The sequence below is a fragment of the Podarcis filfolensis genome (genome assembly GCF_964270895.1).
Source record: "Podarcis filfolensis genome assembly, chromosome: 13".
NCBI lineage: Eukaryota > Metazoa > Chordata > Lepidosauria > Squamata > Lacertidae > Podarcis > Podarcis filfolensis.
The window spans coordinates 39,048,369-39,061,712 of record NC_139615.1 but is presented as its reverse complement, the minus strand read 5'-3'; the positions used below and the strand labels follow the sequence as shown (position 1 = coordinate 39,061,712).

The 13,344-nt window shown below is 48.0% G+C and overlaps 1 protein-coding gene across 8 annotated transcripts in view; it reads right to left on the bottom strand.

Moving 5' to 3' along the window:
* Positions 1-11,188, bottom strand: part of FMNL1 (formin like 1) — a 118,080-nt gene extending 106,892 nt beyond the window's left edge. For 5 of the 8 annotated variants that reach the window (XR_014540986.1, XM_083582492.1, XM_083582493.1 and 2 more), the window contains exon 1: positions 9,716-11,186. Coding sequence is in view for 7 of the 8 variants with exons in the window: in XM_083582492.1 (XP_083438618.1) it covers positions 9,716-9,871 (156 nt within the window). In the remaining variant the exon portion in view is untranslated. Of the gene's footprint in view, positions 1-9,715 lie in introns of all 8 variants that reach the window. The other 3 variants (XM_083582490.1, XM_083582496.1, XM_083582491.1) reach the window with 2 other exon arrangements.
* Between the last annotated feature and the right edge of the window lie 2,156 nt (positions 11,189-13,344).

The window sequence follows — 13,344 nt, the reverse complement described above, 5'->3', positions numbered from 1 at the left end:
TGAAGGGTTCAGTCAGCCTGCTTATATAGAGCTCCAGTACAACGTTACTGCAGCAACTTTCTAAAACTATCCAATCACTTAACGTCACTTTCAATCCTTCATTTGCATAACTATCTACAGTATCCCCCTGCTGGCCCAGGGTGAGAACTTCAGTACATAACACCTAGCTTTCCCCATGAGAAGCCACTCTTTAAATCAGATCAAATGTCACTTTGCGATTTCTGTGAATAGACGTTTGCGCCAATCGAGCTTTGAACAGTTGGTTTTTTGCAGGAAAAGCTCTGGGGTGAAAGAAAAGGTGATCGGAAACGGAGATGTACCGTGGACTGTGGACCGTGCCTGGAAAGAGCAGAGGAAAGTGTGGATAACGCTGCTCTTGTGTCCTGCCATTCATTTGCCCCTCTCTTACAACTAGCATAAGCAGAGGAGTAGTAGTAGTGCTATTAATAATAATAATAGTAATATTTTTGGACCCTGCCCATCTGACTGCGTTGTCCCAGCCACTCTGGGAAGCTTCCAACATACATAAAAACATAACAAAACATTACACATTAAAAGGCTTCCCTATACAGGGCTGCCTTCAGGTGTCTTCTAAAGGTTAAATAGTTACTCATCTCCTTGTCATCTGATGGATGTTCCACAGGGCTAGTGCCACCACCGGGAAGGCCCTCTGCCTGGTTCCCTGTAGCTTCACTTCTCACAGTGAAGCAACCGCCAGAAGACCCTTGGAGCTAGATTAAGACATACTTAAGCCGCATATGTTTTGTAAGAAATCGCACTGTTTATTATCATGCTTCAAAATTTGCTCCCCCCGCCCCAAATATTTGGAGCTGCTCAAGACTTTCCTAAAGCTTTTCAGAAACCACGATGAGTAAAAATGCAGCATAGTTATCATCAGTAGACTCCGCAGAAAGCCAAATGAAGGAATTAAGTTCACTCTTGGAAGGTCAGCTCTTGTGACGCCATGAGTGCTCATCGCCACAGCCCAGTGATGGGGGACCTGTGTCCCTCCAAGTGTTGCTAGACTCCTAGCTGGCCCAGCCAAATGATCAGGGATTGTGGGAATTAAGAGCAGCTGAAAACGCTGGCACCATTAAGATAAATTCAACAGTGTAAATAAGTTTTGATGGATGCAATAATGGAATACTGAATGGCATCGTTTTTGTAAAATATGCAGGGATTTATGTGAAATGAACCATGGAAAGAAAAGAAGGGAAGTCGTTGATATCTTAAGGATGTAAAATGAGTATTTGAAATTGTAAAACAGAAAATTTAACAAAAATTATATATACAAGGAACACCTGGTGGCAGCGACAGCAGGACAGCAAACCACCAGGAGATAAATATGATCAGCGAGGGAAGACTCAACTTCATCATGCATTGAGTGAGTTTTAGATGCTTAGTCCCACTCACTCGCCTCAGAGATTCTCAGCGGGCTGTGCTACCAGAAAATCACAGAATTGTAGAGTTGGGAGGAATCTTTTTACCCAACATGGGGCTTCAGCACATGACCCTGAAATTAAGAGTCCCAAAGATGAAGGCAGGGAATGCTGCCTGAATAATCCTGGGTACCCATTTGCAACAGATCGTGAAGCTGAGGCTCCAATACTTTGGCCACCTCATGAGAAGAGAAGACTCTCTGGAAAAGACCCTGATGTTGGGAAAGATTGGGGGCACAAGAAGAAGGAGACGACAGAGGACAAGATGGTTAGACAGCATTCTCGAAGCTACAAACATGAGTCTGACCAAACTGCGGGAGGCAGTGGAAGATAGGAGTGCCTGGCGTGCTCTGGTCCATGGGGTCACGAAGAGTCGGACACGACTAAACGACTAAACAACAACAACAACAACAACAACCCATTTGCAACGTCTGTTCCCGATAGCACACCTGAGCGAAATTGCACCACACAAATATTTCATAGGCAGCTTTGGCAAGGGAGCCTTGCATGGCTACAAAGCAGAATATAAGTACAGTGGGACGTTTTTGAAGTACATTTCAAAGTACGTTTTCGAACGTAATCCATTGCAGAAGATGATTCGAGCTCTGAAATATTCGAAAACCGAAAACTCTTTTCTTTCTTTTTAAAATTGCTGTATTAGTTTTTTTAAAAAGAAAAAAACAGTCAACAAACGAAAAACCAAAAGATAATATAAATTACAAAAAGTAAATAGATTTCTTAGAGCACAACTTCTGTTATCACTTCCAGTCACCCCCTCAAGAGTCCTGGGTTACTTTTATGCAACACACTTTTTGTTATCACTCCAATCATATCCCATATCATTAATTTTATAAGATTTTCTAGGTTTCTACAGGGGTCCTTCTAAGCCTGCCAGAGAATTCACATTTTTACAATGCTCTTTAAGATATTTTCTGTAGATGTCCCACTCTCTAATTCATCCCTAATTCTTCCAGTTATCTTTGCTAATTCTGAAAATTCTAATAATTTTGCCTGCCAGTCCACTTTGGTCGGGATAGAGTCTCCCATTTTGGGCTGCTAAGATTCTTGCTGCCACTGTTGCATGTAGGAAACCAAAAACTCAACAGCTGACATCTAGCTGTAGGCCTCAGGATCCTGCACTCAGCAGAAGCTGCATGGCACGTTCGACTTCTGAGGCGCGTCCGAAAACCAAAGCATTTACTTCCAGGTTTACGACGTCCGAAAACCAAAACATTCATCAACAGAGACGTTCGAAAACCGAGGTACCACTGTAATGTGATTCGCAATCATAGGGCGACAGGCAGCCACAAAGATCGGTGGCTTGCCTCGCTGAGTGAATGGGTGCACAAAACAAAAAAGGCTAAACTTGGCTAGCTCACTTCTCTCTCGCACAGACGGGATGAGCTTTTGGCAGCGACAGTGGGGCTCCAGTCAACAAGGAAGCTGGCAACTTTAAACAAGACCTTCAAGACTGGGATTCCCAGCCACTGGAGCCAGCCAAGGCAGGGAGAGAAAAGGGCTTTTTCGTCTCAGGCATGTGCCAAAAAGGAAGAAGAAAATGAGGTGAGACTCATCTTTTTGCATTTCTCTCCCAAAAGGACTTGGATCGCAGACAAGTATTGGGTTGTGTGGAATGTGCTCAGCAGCCATGTGATCCAACAAAGTCTTTGGGTTGTTTTATATAAAAAACCTCAAGGAGGCACCAGCAGCTTACCAATTGCAGCAGATACATCTTGGAGGATGCTGAAGACCTATCTATCTTACTAACATATTGATTTAAGATCTTCCTCTACACCTGAGGCTAAGGGACAATAATAGCGGTCACAGCAGCCGAGTCTCAACAACTGAAAGCCAAGCAAGTCCCTACACCATAGCTGTCAACGTCTCTCTTTTTTTAAGGGAAATTCCCTTATTCTAAATAGGATTCCTCGCAAGAAAAGGGAAAAGTTGACAGCTATGCCCTACACCCAAGGCTAATAGTGGGATAGGAGAGCCGAAAATAATGCAAATATATTTCACACCCAGCAACCCATGTACCCCTTTGGTTTCAGATAGTACATGGGTAGATAAGTATAAAAAGACCCAAGCACAAATTTTCATGGCCTTCTTACAGCTATGGTGGCTCATTTACCAGAAGCAGTGTATTTAAATGACCTCGGCCCAGTATACCCAGTATCCACCCCCATTGTTCAGCCCGGACACTGAGGTCCAGCTCCGAGGGCCTTCTGGCAGTTCCCTCACTGCCAGAAGCAAAGCTACAGGGAACCAGGCTGAGGGCCTTCTTGGTAGTGGCACCCGTCCTGTGGAACGCCCTCCCATCAGACGTCAAGGAAATAAACAACTACCTGACTTTTAGAAGACATCTGAAGGCAGCCCTGTTTAGGGAAGTTTTTAATGTTTGATGTTTTATTGTGTTTTTAATATTCTGCTGGGAGCTTCCCAGAGTGGCTGGGGAAACCCAACCAGATGGAAAGGATAATAATAATAATAATAATAATAATAATAATAATAATAATAATACTGTAATAATAATAATAATAATAATAATAATAATAATAATAATAATTTAGCGTTAACTGTGAAAGTGTATACTTGATTCTGACCAAACCAAGTCTCCTGATGTATATTTTAAAATGTAAATCATTTCCATGTAGCTCATGGGTCAGTGGCTTCCTGTGTGTTCTATGGGGCAAGGGCATTCTGAGCCCCCACCAGCCCCCTGTGCCTAGCAAAGGGGAGGAAGGGGCAGTCATGAAAATTACAGAAGGGCATTCCTATTCTGCTACGCAGCAAGACAGGCATCCCCAAACTCGGCCCTCCAGATGTTTTGGGACTACAACTCCCGTCACCCCTAGCTAACAGGACCAGTGGTCAGGGATGATGGGAATTGTAGTCCCAAAACATCTGGAGGGCCAAGTTTGGGGATGCCTGCAGTAAGATGTGGGGAACAGGAGGGGGGAGCATTTTAATGCACGTAGGATAGCATCTTAAAAAGCAGAGACATCACCTTGCCAACAAAGGTCCGTATAGTTAAAGCTATGGTTTTCCCAATAGTGATGTATGGAAGTGAGAGCTGGACCATAAAGAAGGCTGATCACTGAAGAATTGATGCTTTTGAATTATGGTACTGGAGGAGACTCTTGAGAGTCCCATGGACTGCAAGAAGATCAAACCTATCCATTCTGAAGGAAATCAGCCCTGAGTGCTCACTGGAAGGACAGATCCTGAAGCTGAGGCTCCAATACTTTGGCCACCTCATGAGAAGAGAAGACTCCCTGGAAAAGACCCTGATGTTGGGAAAGATGGAGGGCACAAGGAGAAGGGGACGACAGAGGACAAGATGGTTGGACAGTGTTCTCGAAGCTACCAGCATAAGTTTGACCAAACTGTGGGAGGCAGTGGAAGACAGGAGTGCCTGGCGTGCTCTGGTCCATGGGGTCACGAAGAGTCGGACACGACTAAACAACTAAACAACAACAAAAGGATAGCAAACAAACAAAACCCTAAAAACCTTAGCTATCTCTGGTCCACCCCGATCATCGATGGCGAGGAACCCTTCATGGACTCAAGCCCACAATTTCTCTTGGCCGAACTTCGGGGCCATAGAACGGTCAAGAGAAAATTGGGTGTGTGGCCACACCAACCAAACACCACATTTCATCCTCAGTTGGGTTGCTGGGGTTTTTTTGGGTGGGGAAGGTACCATTAAATGGCAGTAAATTGATAATTAGCTTACACAGTCTACTGGGAGGAATCTATTGGGATTTCCTGCCTCAAGCTCTAAAATCTATTGGTTTGACTCATTTCTGTCTCACACAAACTCTGATAGCGCAAGACAGGGCTTTCAGAAACGTCAATGCCCTGATGGAAAAGGAGAGTAAGCCAACATAGGTGTCAGGGTCGGCTTAGGACATCAATTCACTCATCCCTCCTTGCACAGAGACAAACAGGACAGAAGGCCGGGGAAGCAGTTCATTCTCAGCCTCTTCTGCTACCCACGGCATAAGACAGGGGTGCAAAACCTGCAGCCCTGGACTACATTTCCCAGAATCCCTGGCCACAGGTGGGACTCATGGGAGTTAAGAGTGCAATAACATCTTGTTGGCCACATGTTTTCCATCCCTGGCATAAGAGATGTCAAGTGAGTGTAGGAGGGACAGAAAATGATCCCCACTTTCTGCTTATTTCAACAACTACGCTTATGCAGACTTTTGTTCCTCAAATGCTGAAAGTGCATCCCATAAATTATCTCAGTCGTTCGACGGACAACCCTGCAGGGCAGTTCTACCACCCAGACAGTTTTTAGGGAAAGAACTGAATAAATTAAACACAAGACCAGCCACTGTTAGCCACAGTAGCTCAGATGACCTCTTTCCAAACACAGCTTGAGTTGACACACTACAGTACCTCCCGGGCACCAAGATGCTGCTGAAACAGAGGGGAAACCAGGACCGTGTAGGAACTCCATGACTTCCTTGCTTACAGCACAATCCTACCCAAGTCTACTCAGAAGCAAATCCGGATGGATGACAGCTAACAGAAGGTTGAATCCTGACAAGACAGAAGTACTGTTTTGGGGGGACAGGAGGCAGGTGGGTGTGGAGGACTCCCTGGTCCTGAATGGGGTAACTGTGCCCCTGAAGAACCAGGTGCGGAGCCTGGCAGTCATTTTGGACTCACAGCTGTCCATGGAGGCGCAGGTCAATTCTGTGTCCAGGGCAGCTGTTTATCAGCTTCATCTGGTATGCAGGCTGAGACCCTATCTGCCTGTGAACTGTCTCGCCAGAGTGGTGCATGCTCTGGTTATCTCTCGCTTGGACTACTGCAATGCGCTCTACGTGGGGCTACATTTGAAGGTGACACGGAAACTACAACTAATCCAGAATGTGGAAGCTAGACTGGTGACTGGGAGCAGCCTTGAAAGACCTACACTGGCTCCCAGTACGTTTCCGAGCACAATTCAAAGTGTTGGTGCTGACCTTTAAAGCCCTAAATGGCCTCAGTCCAGTATACCTGCAGGAGCGTCTCCACCCCCATCGTTCTGCCCGGACACTGAGGTCCAGCTCTGAGGGCCTTCTGGTGGTTCCCTCGCTGCAAGAAGCCAAGTTACAGGGAACCAGGCAGAGGGCCTTCTCGGTAGTGGCGCCCGCCCTGTGGAACACCCTCCCACTAGATGTCAAAGAGAAAAACAACTACCAGACTTTTAGAAGACATCTGAAGGCAGCCCTGTTTAGGGAAGTTTTTAATGTGTGACATTTTAATGTATTTTTTATCTTTGTTGGAAGCCGCCCAGAGTGGCTGGGGAAACCCAGCCAGATGGGCGGGGTATAAATAATAAATTATTATTATTATTATTACTATCCAATTCAATGGGGCTTGCTGCCAGCTGAATGGGGTTAGGACTGCAGCCTTACGAGCTGTCCATTCTGTAGCAGTTCTGATGGGTCTCTGAGCTGAAGAAGACCACCTGGAGTCACAACTTTTTGATCTGGAAGCTCTTCCCCCTATAATTCCATATATTTGGGGAGTGGTCAGGATGGTGCCAGGTGGAAGAGGCTCTTGCTTATCACTTCACAGGATCCGGTCTGAACATTAGCACTGGAAATAAATGCTCTTGACCACAAGCTCTTGAGATGCCACCTAGCTTTTGTGGGCAAGGCACCACGAATGTTGCAGAATCCTTCCTACAAACTCCAGTACTTGCGAACTCTTTCTTCAGCTCTTAGTTTTGTGAGAAGGCTGCCTTAAGGAGGGAATGGGGGGTGGCAAGCCATTCCACACAAATACCCCCAAAAAGAAGGATGCTGGCAAATCCTTTGATCAGTTGTCATACGATTGATTCCCTTGCTGGTGAATTGGCAGCTTAAAGTCAATACAGTGGTACCTTGATTCCCGAACGGCTTAGCTTCAAAACAAATCGGCTCCCAAACGCCTCAAACCCGGAAGCGAGTGTTCTGGTTTGCAAACGCTTTTCAGAAGCCGAACGTCTGACGCGGCTTCCGATTGGCTGCAGGAAGCTCCTGCAGCCAATCGGAAGCCACGCTTTGGTTTTCAAACAGTTCCAGGAATCAAATGGACTCCTGGAACGGATTAAATTTGACAACCAAGGTACCACTGTACAAGGGAGCTAGGTTTGCTTCAAGGGACACCCACCGCTGATCCCTGCCCCTAAACCCAAAGAGAGAGAGAGAGATTCAATTCAAAACCACCCCCTCCTGGTTTTGTGCTACTTATTGTCTAGATCTTCTTATTGCCTACCCAAGAGAACTGAGTACAGTGGTACCTCGGGTTAAGAACTTAATTCGTTCCAGAGGCCTGTTCTTAACCTGAAACTGTTCTTAACCTGAAGCACCACTTTAGCTAATGGGGCCTCGCACTGCCGCTGTGCCACCACCATACAATTTCTGTTCTCATCCTGAAGCAAAGTTCTTAACCCGAGGTACTATTTTTGAGTTAGTGGAGTCTGTAACCTGAAGCGTCTCTAACCTGAAGTGTCTGTAACATGAGGTACCACGGTAACATCTTTGGTTACAAAACTATGTCTATGGAGGTCCTAAGATGGAGAGGGTTACTGAAGATATACATTGGTGGGTTTCCTCTGCAAAGACCTTCCTCTTGCAGTTGAATAATAGATGCCGAGTCTCTAGCGTGTGCCTGGCTTGGAAACAACCCAACTGTGCTCCTCACACCCCTCCTTTGTCTGCAAAGGCGGGTTCTGGGGGCCATTGACTGCCCCAGACCTTTCCAAAGTGCCTCCGTACTGTTTAATATTATCTACGAAGTGCGAATTATTAAGACATTTTATATACAGTAAACTGCCTGTTCTCAAACACACACACACACAAGATCACACCCTTGGCCAATTAACGACTTTCAGCACTGCCTTCAATTCCACAGTAACAGCCGCCAATGTGCTTAAAGTGTTATAAACCATAGAACGGAATCGTAGAACTGTAGAGTCGGTGGGACCCCGAGGGTCATCTATCCCAACCCCCCTGAAACGAAGGAATCTTTTGCCCAGTGTGGGGCTTGAACCCACGACTCCTGCTCTGCTGACTCTCTGTGCATGCACAAGAGAGAGAGGAGACCGACCCTTTGGCAACAGTAGTGCTCTTTAAGAAGAGGATAGTCAAGGCAACGGTGAGATGGAACTCATCAACTTGAAGCAACCATGTGCACATGTTTCTCAACTCAGAGGGTTGGATGAAACCGCAGAATTAACACACAACCCAGCTACCTCTTCCCGCAAGGAAAGATTCCACCAGGGCACACGAGCTCCACTTCTCCCCAAAGCAGAAGGCCAGCTAGAGGCGTAACTCTCAAACATGTCCTCAAAGCTAAGAGCTACAGATCTCACACCCTACAGCTGCATAGCTCCTGAAAGCATGCACCAAATGCAAACTAGTTTCTTAACTGCAGGTACAGATGCTGCTGAAACTGTGGAGGCGGCCCTGTGGGTTTGTCCCATCGGAAGTCTGAGAACATCCTATGGGAGCCAAAAATCTGCAAACAGCCAACTCGGAGCAAGGCCCTAAGGGCACTGCAACCATCAGTGGCTTTCAAGGAGGAGGGCATTGGTTTAGGGGAACATCCAAGGCTAGTTCTGGCTACTTCAAATCAGTTTAGCACCAACTGCTTGCAGAACCTAGTTTTTTTATCCCCCTTAGGGTGTCTGTTGTAGACTGCAGACTAGCCTCGGGAAATGCTGGGAAAGACCACTTGAACTCACTGGGGAGACTGGGAGGGGCTACACAAGAACACCTGCAGATGAATGAATCCGAAGCAGTCTCCACCCTCACATGCCTCTAACTTGGGTGAGATTGATCCCCGCCATCAAGGCAGGTGTGAATCTACTTAAAATCATTTCCAGCTGGGCTCATTTTGACCCTTCTACCAATGCTTTTGTACTTCCAATTTGCAGACTGAGGTTGCCTCCTTCAGAGAAACCGTGGCACCACAAAGTGTTCAGCAAAAGGAGATAACCCACAATAATAATGATGATGATGATGATGATGATGATGATGATAGTGGAGCAGGAAAAACCTTCCCATTTCACAGCAATAGGCACTGAAGAGAGTGGGGAAATTTATCTTTGGACCTCTCTCTAACCACACAGATTTCAAGTACGACTGCACCCCTTGCTAAATTAGTTTTCCATTTTGGGGTGTGTTAAGAGAACCCCCAGCTGGCTGACGTCTTTAGGGTGACATGAAGGCATGATGGGTCTATGGGGAGGAGAAGAGAAGGAGGAGGAGGAAGACCAGACAGAGACTTACCAGTACGTGGGTGAATCGTTCTTCCAGTTCCCCAGAGCTGGGCATAGGTTGTTTGGGGGGCGCTGGCTGCTTGGGGGGCAGGGGTGATGAAGCTGTGGGTTGGCTTTTAATCTCCTTCGCCGGAGACATCTCCATGCTGCTAGCTGCATTGCCCATCCTCAGACTGTACTCTTACACACACAAAAAAAAAAATCTAAAGCACTACAAAATTAAAATATCCAGGATATTTTTTTTCCTCCCCGGGGGAAGAGGAGAAAAAGGTCAGTGGGAATAAAAAACAAAAAATACCCCAGCAACTTTCCCCACGTCTGCCAAATCGGAGGAGGAAGGCAAAGGGGTGGAGGAGGACTTGCTCCAGGAACTCCCAACACGTGTGAATGTGCGATTCTTCCGATGCATCAGGTCAACAAAGTCAGTTGTCCATGCTTCTCTTTTTTTCCCCTTTTCTTTTTTTGCTCCTGCCGCGGCCTAATTCCAGGAAGCCGCTGGAAGTGATGGAGGGGTCGCCGAGCACAAGGTGACTTCTCAACGCCTGTCCTCTGGGACCGGGGCCACCACCATGATGGGCAGGCAGCTTCGCCTGGCTGGTACCCAGCTCGCCTCTAGTGCCTTCGCAGCGAGCCCCGTTTCCTAAAAGGGCATCCCCATCTTGTCTCCGATTGCCACGCGTGCTCTTCAGAGAAGTCCGCCGCTGCTGCTGCTGCTAAACTTCCCCCTCTCCTCCACCCAAAAAAAGAAAAGAAAAAGAGGAAGAACCGAAAGCAGCGGCGGTTGCTCGCTCTGCACAGGAAATCGGGCTGCAGGTGCCTTGAATGCAAGAACGCGAGCACAGGTCGAGGCGGAACTTTTGCTGCAGCGTGTTGGTTTTTTTGCAAAGGGGGGATTTTGCAACCCAGGAGGTGCAATCTCTCTTGCTCTCCTGCCAGCATGCAAGCTCTCTCTCTCAATTTGGCGAGGAGCAGCAGCAGCAAAAGAAGGCGGCAGCGGCAGCAGCAGCTGCAGGAGGAGGAGGAGGAGGAGAACCGCACGGTTTTTGCAAAGGCAGCGAAGATGGGTAGATCGCCAAAGCTGGGGGGAAAGAGGAGGCGGAGGCGGCAGGAGGAGAGGAAAACGCAGCGGCTCGCCCATGCCCAATTGCAATAGCCATGGCCTGAGGGAGAGAGGCGAGGAGGGCGACGCGGAAGGCGAAGGAAATAGCAGAGTCACCTGCTAGCTGGAGAAATGAGGAGCGGCGGCGGGTTAGGATTGGGAGCGCCAGGCCGGCGGAGCGAGCGCTTTCTGGGTCTCAAAGCCCCCGGCTTTCGGTTTCGCGCTGCCATGGCTACTTCATCGGGGGGAAACGGGGCTCGATTTCCCAAACGATTTCTAGATCTATGGGCGGTCATCTGTCATGGATGCTGGGGCTGAGATTCCTGCATTGCAGGGGGCTGGACTAAATGACCCTTGGTGCCCCTTCCAACTCTAGGAGTCATCCCCCTTCGAACAAAGGTCCGTATAGTTAAAGCTACGGTTTTCCCAGTAGTGATGTATGGAAGGGAGAGCTGGACCATAAAGAAGGCTGATCGCTGAAGAATTGATGCTTTTGAATTATGGTGCAGGAGGAGACTCTTGAGAGTCCCATGGACTGCAAGAAGATCAAACCTATCCATTCTGAAGGAAATCAGCCCTGAGTGCTCACTGGAAGGACAGATCCTGAAGCTGAGACTCCAATACTTTGGCCACCTCATGAGAAGAGAAGACTCCCTGGAAAAGACCCTGATGTTGGGAAAGATGGAGGGCACAAGGAGAAGGGGATGACAGAGGATGAGATGGCTGGACAGTGTTCTCGAAGCTACTAGCATGACTTTGAACAAACTGCGGGAGGCAGTGGAAGACAGGAGTGCCTGGCGTGCTCTGGTCCATGGGGTCACGAAGAGTCGGACACGACTAAACGGCAACAAGATGTGATTTCTAGGTTGCTTAGGAGAGCTTAGATATTACAGTTTGACACAGGGAGGGATCCGGAATCGGGTTCTGCCAGGATCGAGCCCTGGTGGTGGGGGGGACGAGGGAGGCGCAGCAATGCAATTTTCAGCTCTAATCGTTCTCTTTCCGGGTGGGTGGGTGCGTGGGGAATCGCGTGGGATTTAGGGGAAGAGAGGGCCGCATGTCCCCCAAAACCTCTCAATGAATGGAATAGAGAGCCGCACCGACATTTGGAGGATGCGCGGTCGCTTCCTTGGTCCTGCGACCCCCTTCCCGCCCCAAATCGTCACCCCACGCCTGCAGGGTCCGGGTAATGCACCACGACGGCTCCCTCGTTTGACCGGCTCCTCCTCACCCATCCTGAACTCGCGAGAGGCACGGAATCGAAATCGGAGGCGGATTCCCAGGAAGAGGGAGAAGAAGCCGACGTTAAGAGGTGTTGCCAAACCGATTTGCATCGGGAGCAGCCGGCGCATCTGCTGAAGTCCACCAGGCGAGCCGAGCTCCCTCTCGTGGCTGCTGGGAGGGATCTCTCTCTTTTTAACCAAACGGGAAACAAGCTTCTGAGTCACACAGGAGTCTTCTTCTGAAAAGAGATTTCGACTAAGCATCAGGAAAAAAAGCTTTCTGTTCAACAAAAGATCGGAGGTTGTGGACTTTCCTTCCTTGGAGGTTTTTAAGCAGTTTGGATGGCCATCTGTCATGGATGCTTTAGCTGAGATTCCTGCATTGCAGGGGGTTGGACTAGATGACCCTTGGTGCCCCTTCCAACTCAGCCTTACAAATTTCCAAGCACTAAAGTTTGCCTTTGTTATGCTAACGCGTGGTCTGCCAAACTTGGGTCTCCAGCTGTTCTTGGACTACAGTTCCCATCATCCTTGACCACTGGTCCTGCTAGCTAGGGATGATGGGAGTTGTAGTCTAAAATCAGCTGGAACCCCTGCACTAATGCTTGTTTGCTGGAGAACAAAAGCTCCAAGAGGAGAGGGGTTGTTTGGTCGCTCAGAGTCTTGCTGGCCAGATTAGAGGCATAGGCCTCCAGTTGCTTTCAGACTACAACTCCCATCAACACTGGCCATGCCTCTGGTACTTATGGGAGCTGGAGCCGCAAATTCCCCTCCACGGTTAAATAAACCCTGTTTATTTTACATTGCTAGATAGCGTCTCGACCCCCATCGTTCTGCCTGGACACTGAGGTCCAGCTCCGAAGGCCTTCTGGTGGTTCCTTCACTGCGAGAAGCCAAGTTACAGGGAACCAGGCAGAGGGCCTTCTCGGTGGTGGCACCTGCCCTGTGGAACGCCCTCCCATCAGGTGTCAAAGAGAAAAACAACTACCAAACTTTTAGAAGACATCTGAAGGCAGCCCTGTTTAGGGAAGCTTTTCATGTTTGATGCATTACTGTATTTTAATATTTTGTTGGAAGCCGCCCAGAGTGGCTGGGGAAGCCCAGCCAGATGGTCGGGGTATAAATAATAAATTATTATTATTATTATTATTATTATTATTATTATTATTATTATGTTCTGATGAATTCTGGGTTGTAAGGGGAGGGGTAGTACTTCTGTGGGGGACACGCCATGCTCCTTTTGGGGTAGTTTGCCCACCTTTGGTCCCCACTTTGCACTCAGTTCTCACCTGTCAGCTTGCGACAGCAGCCACACCC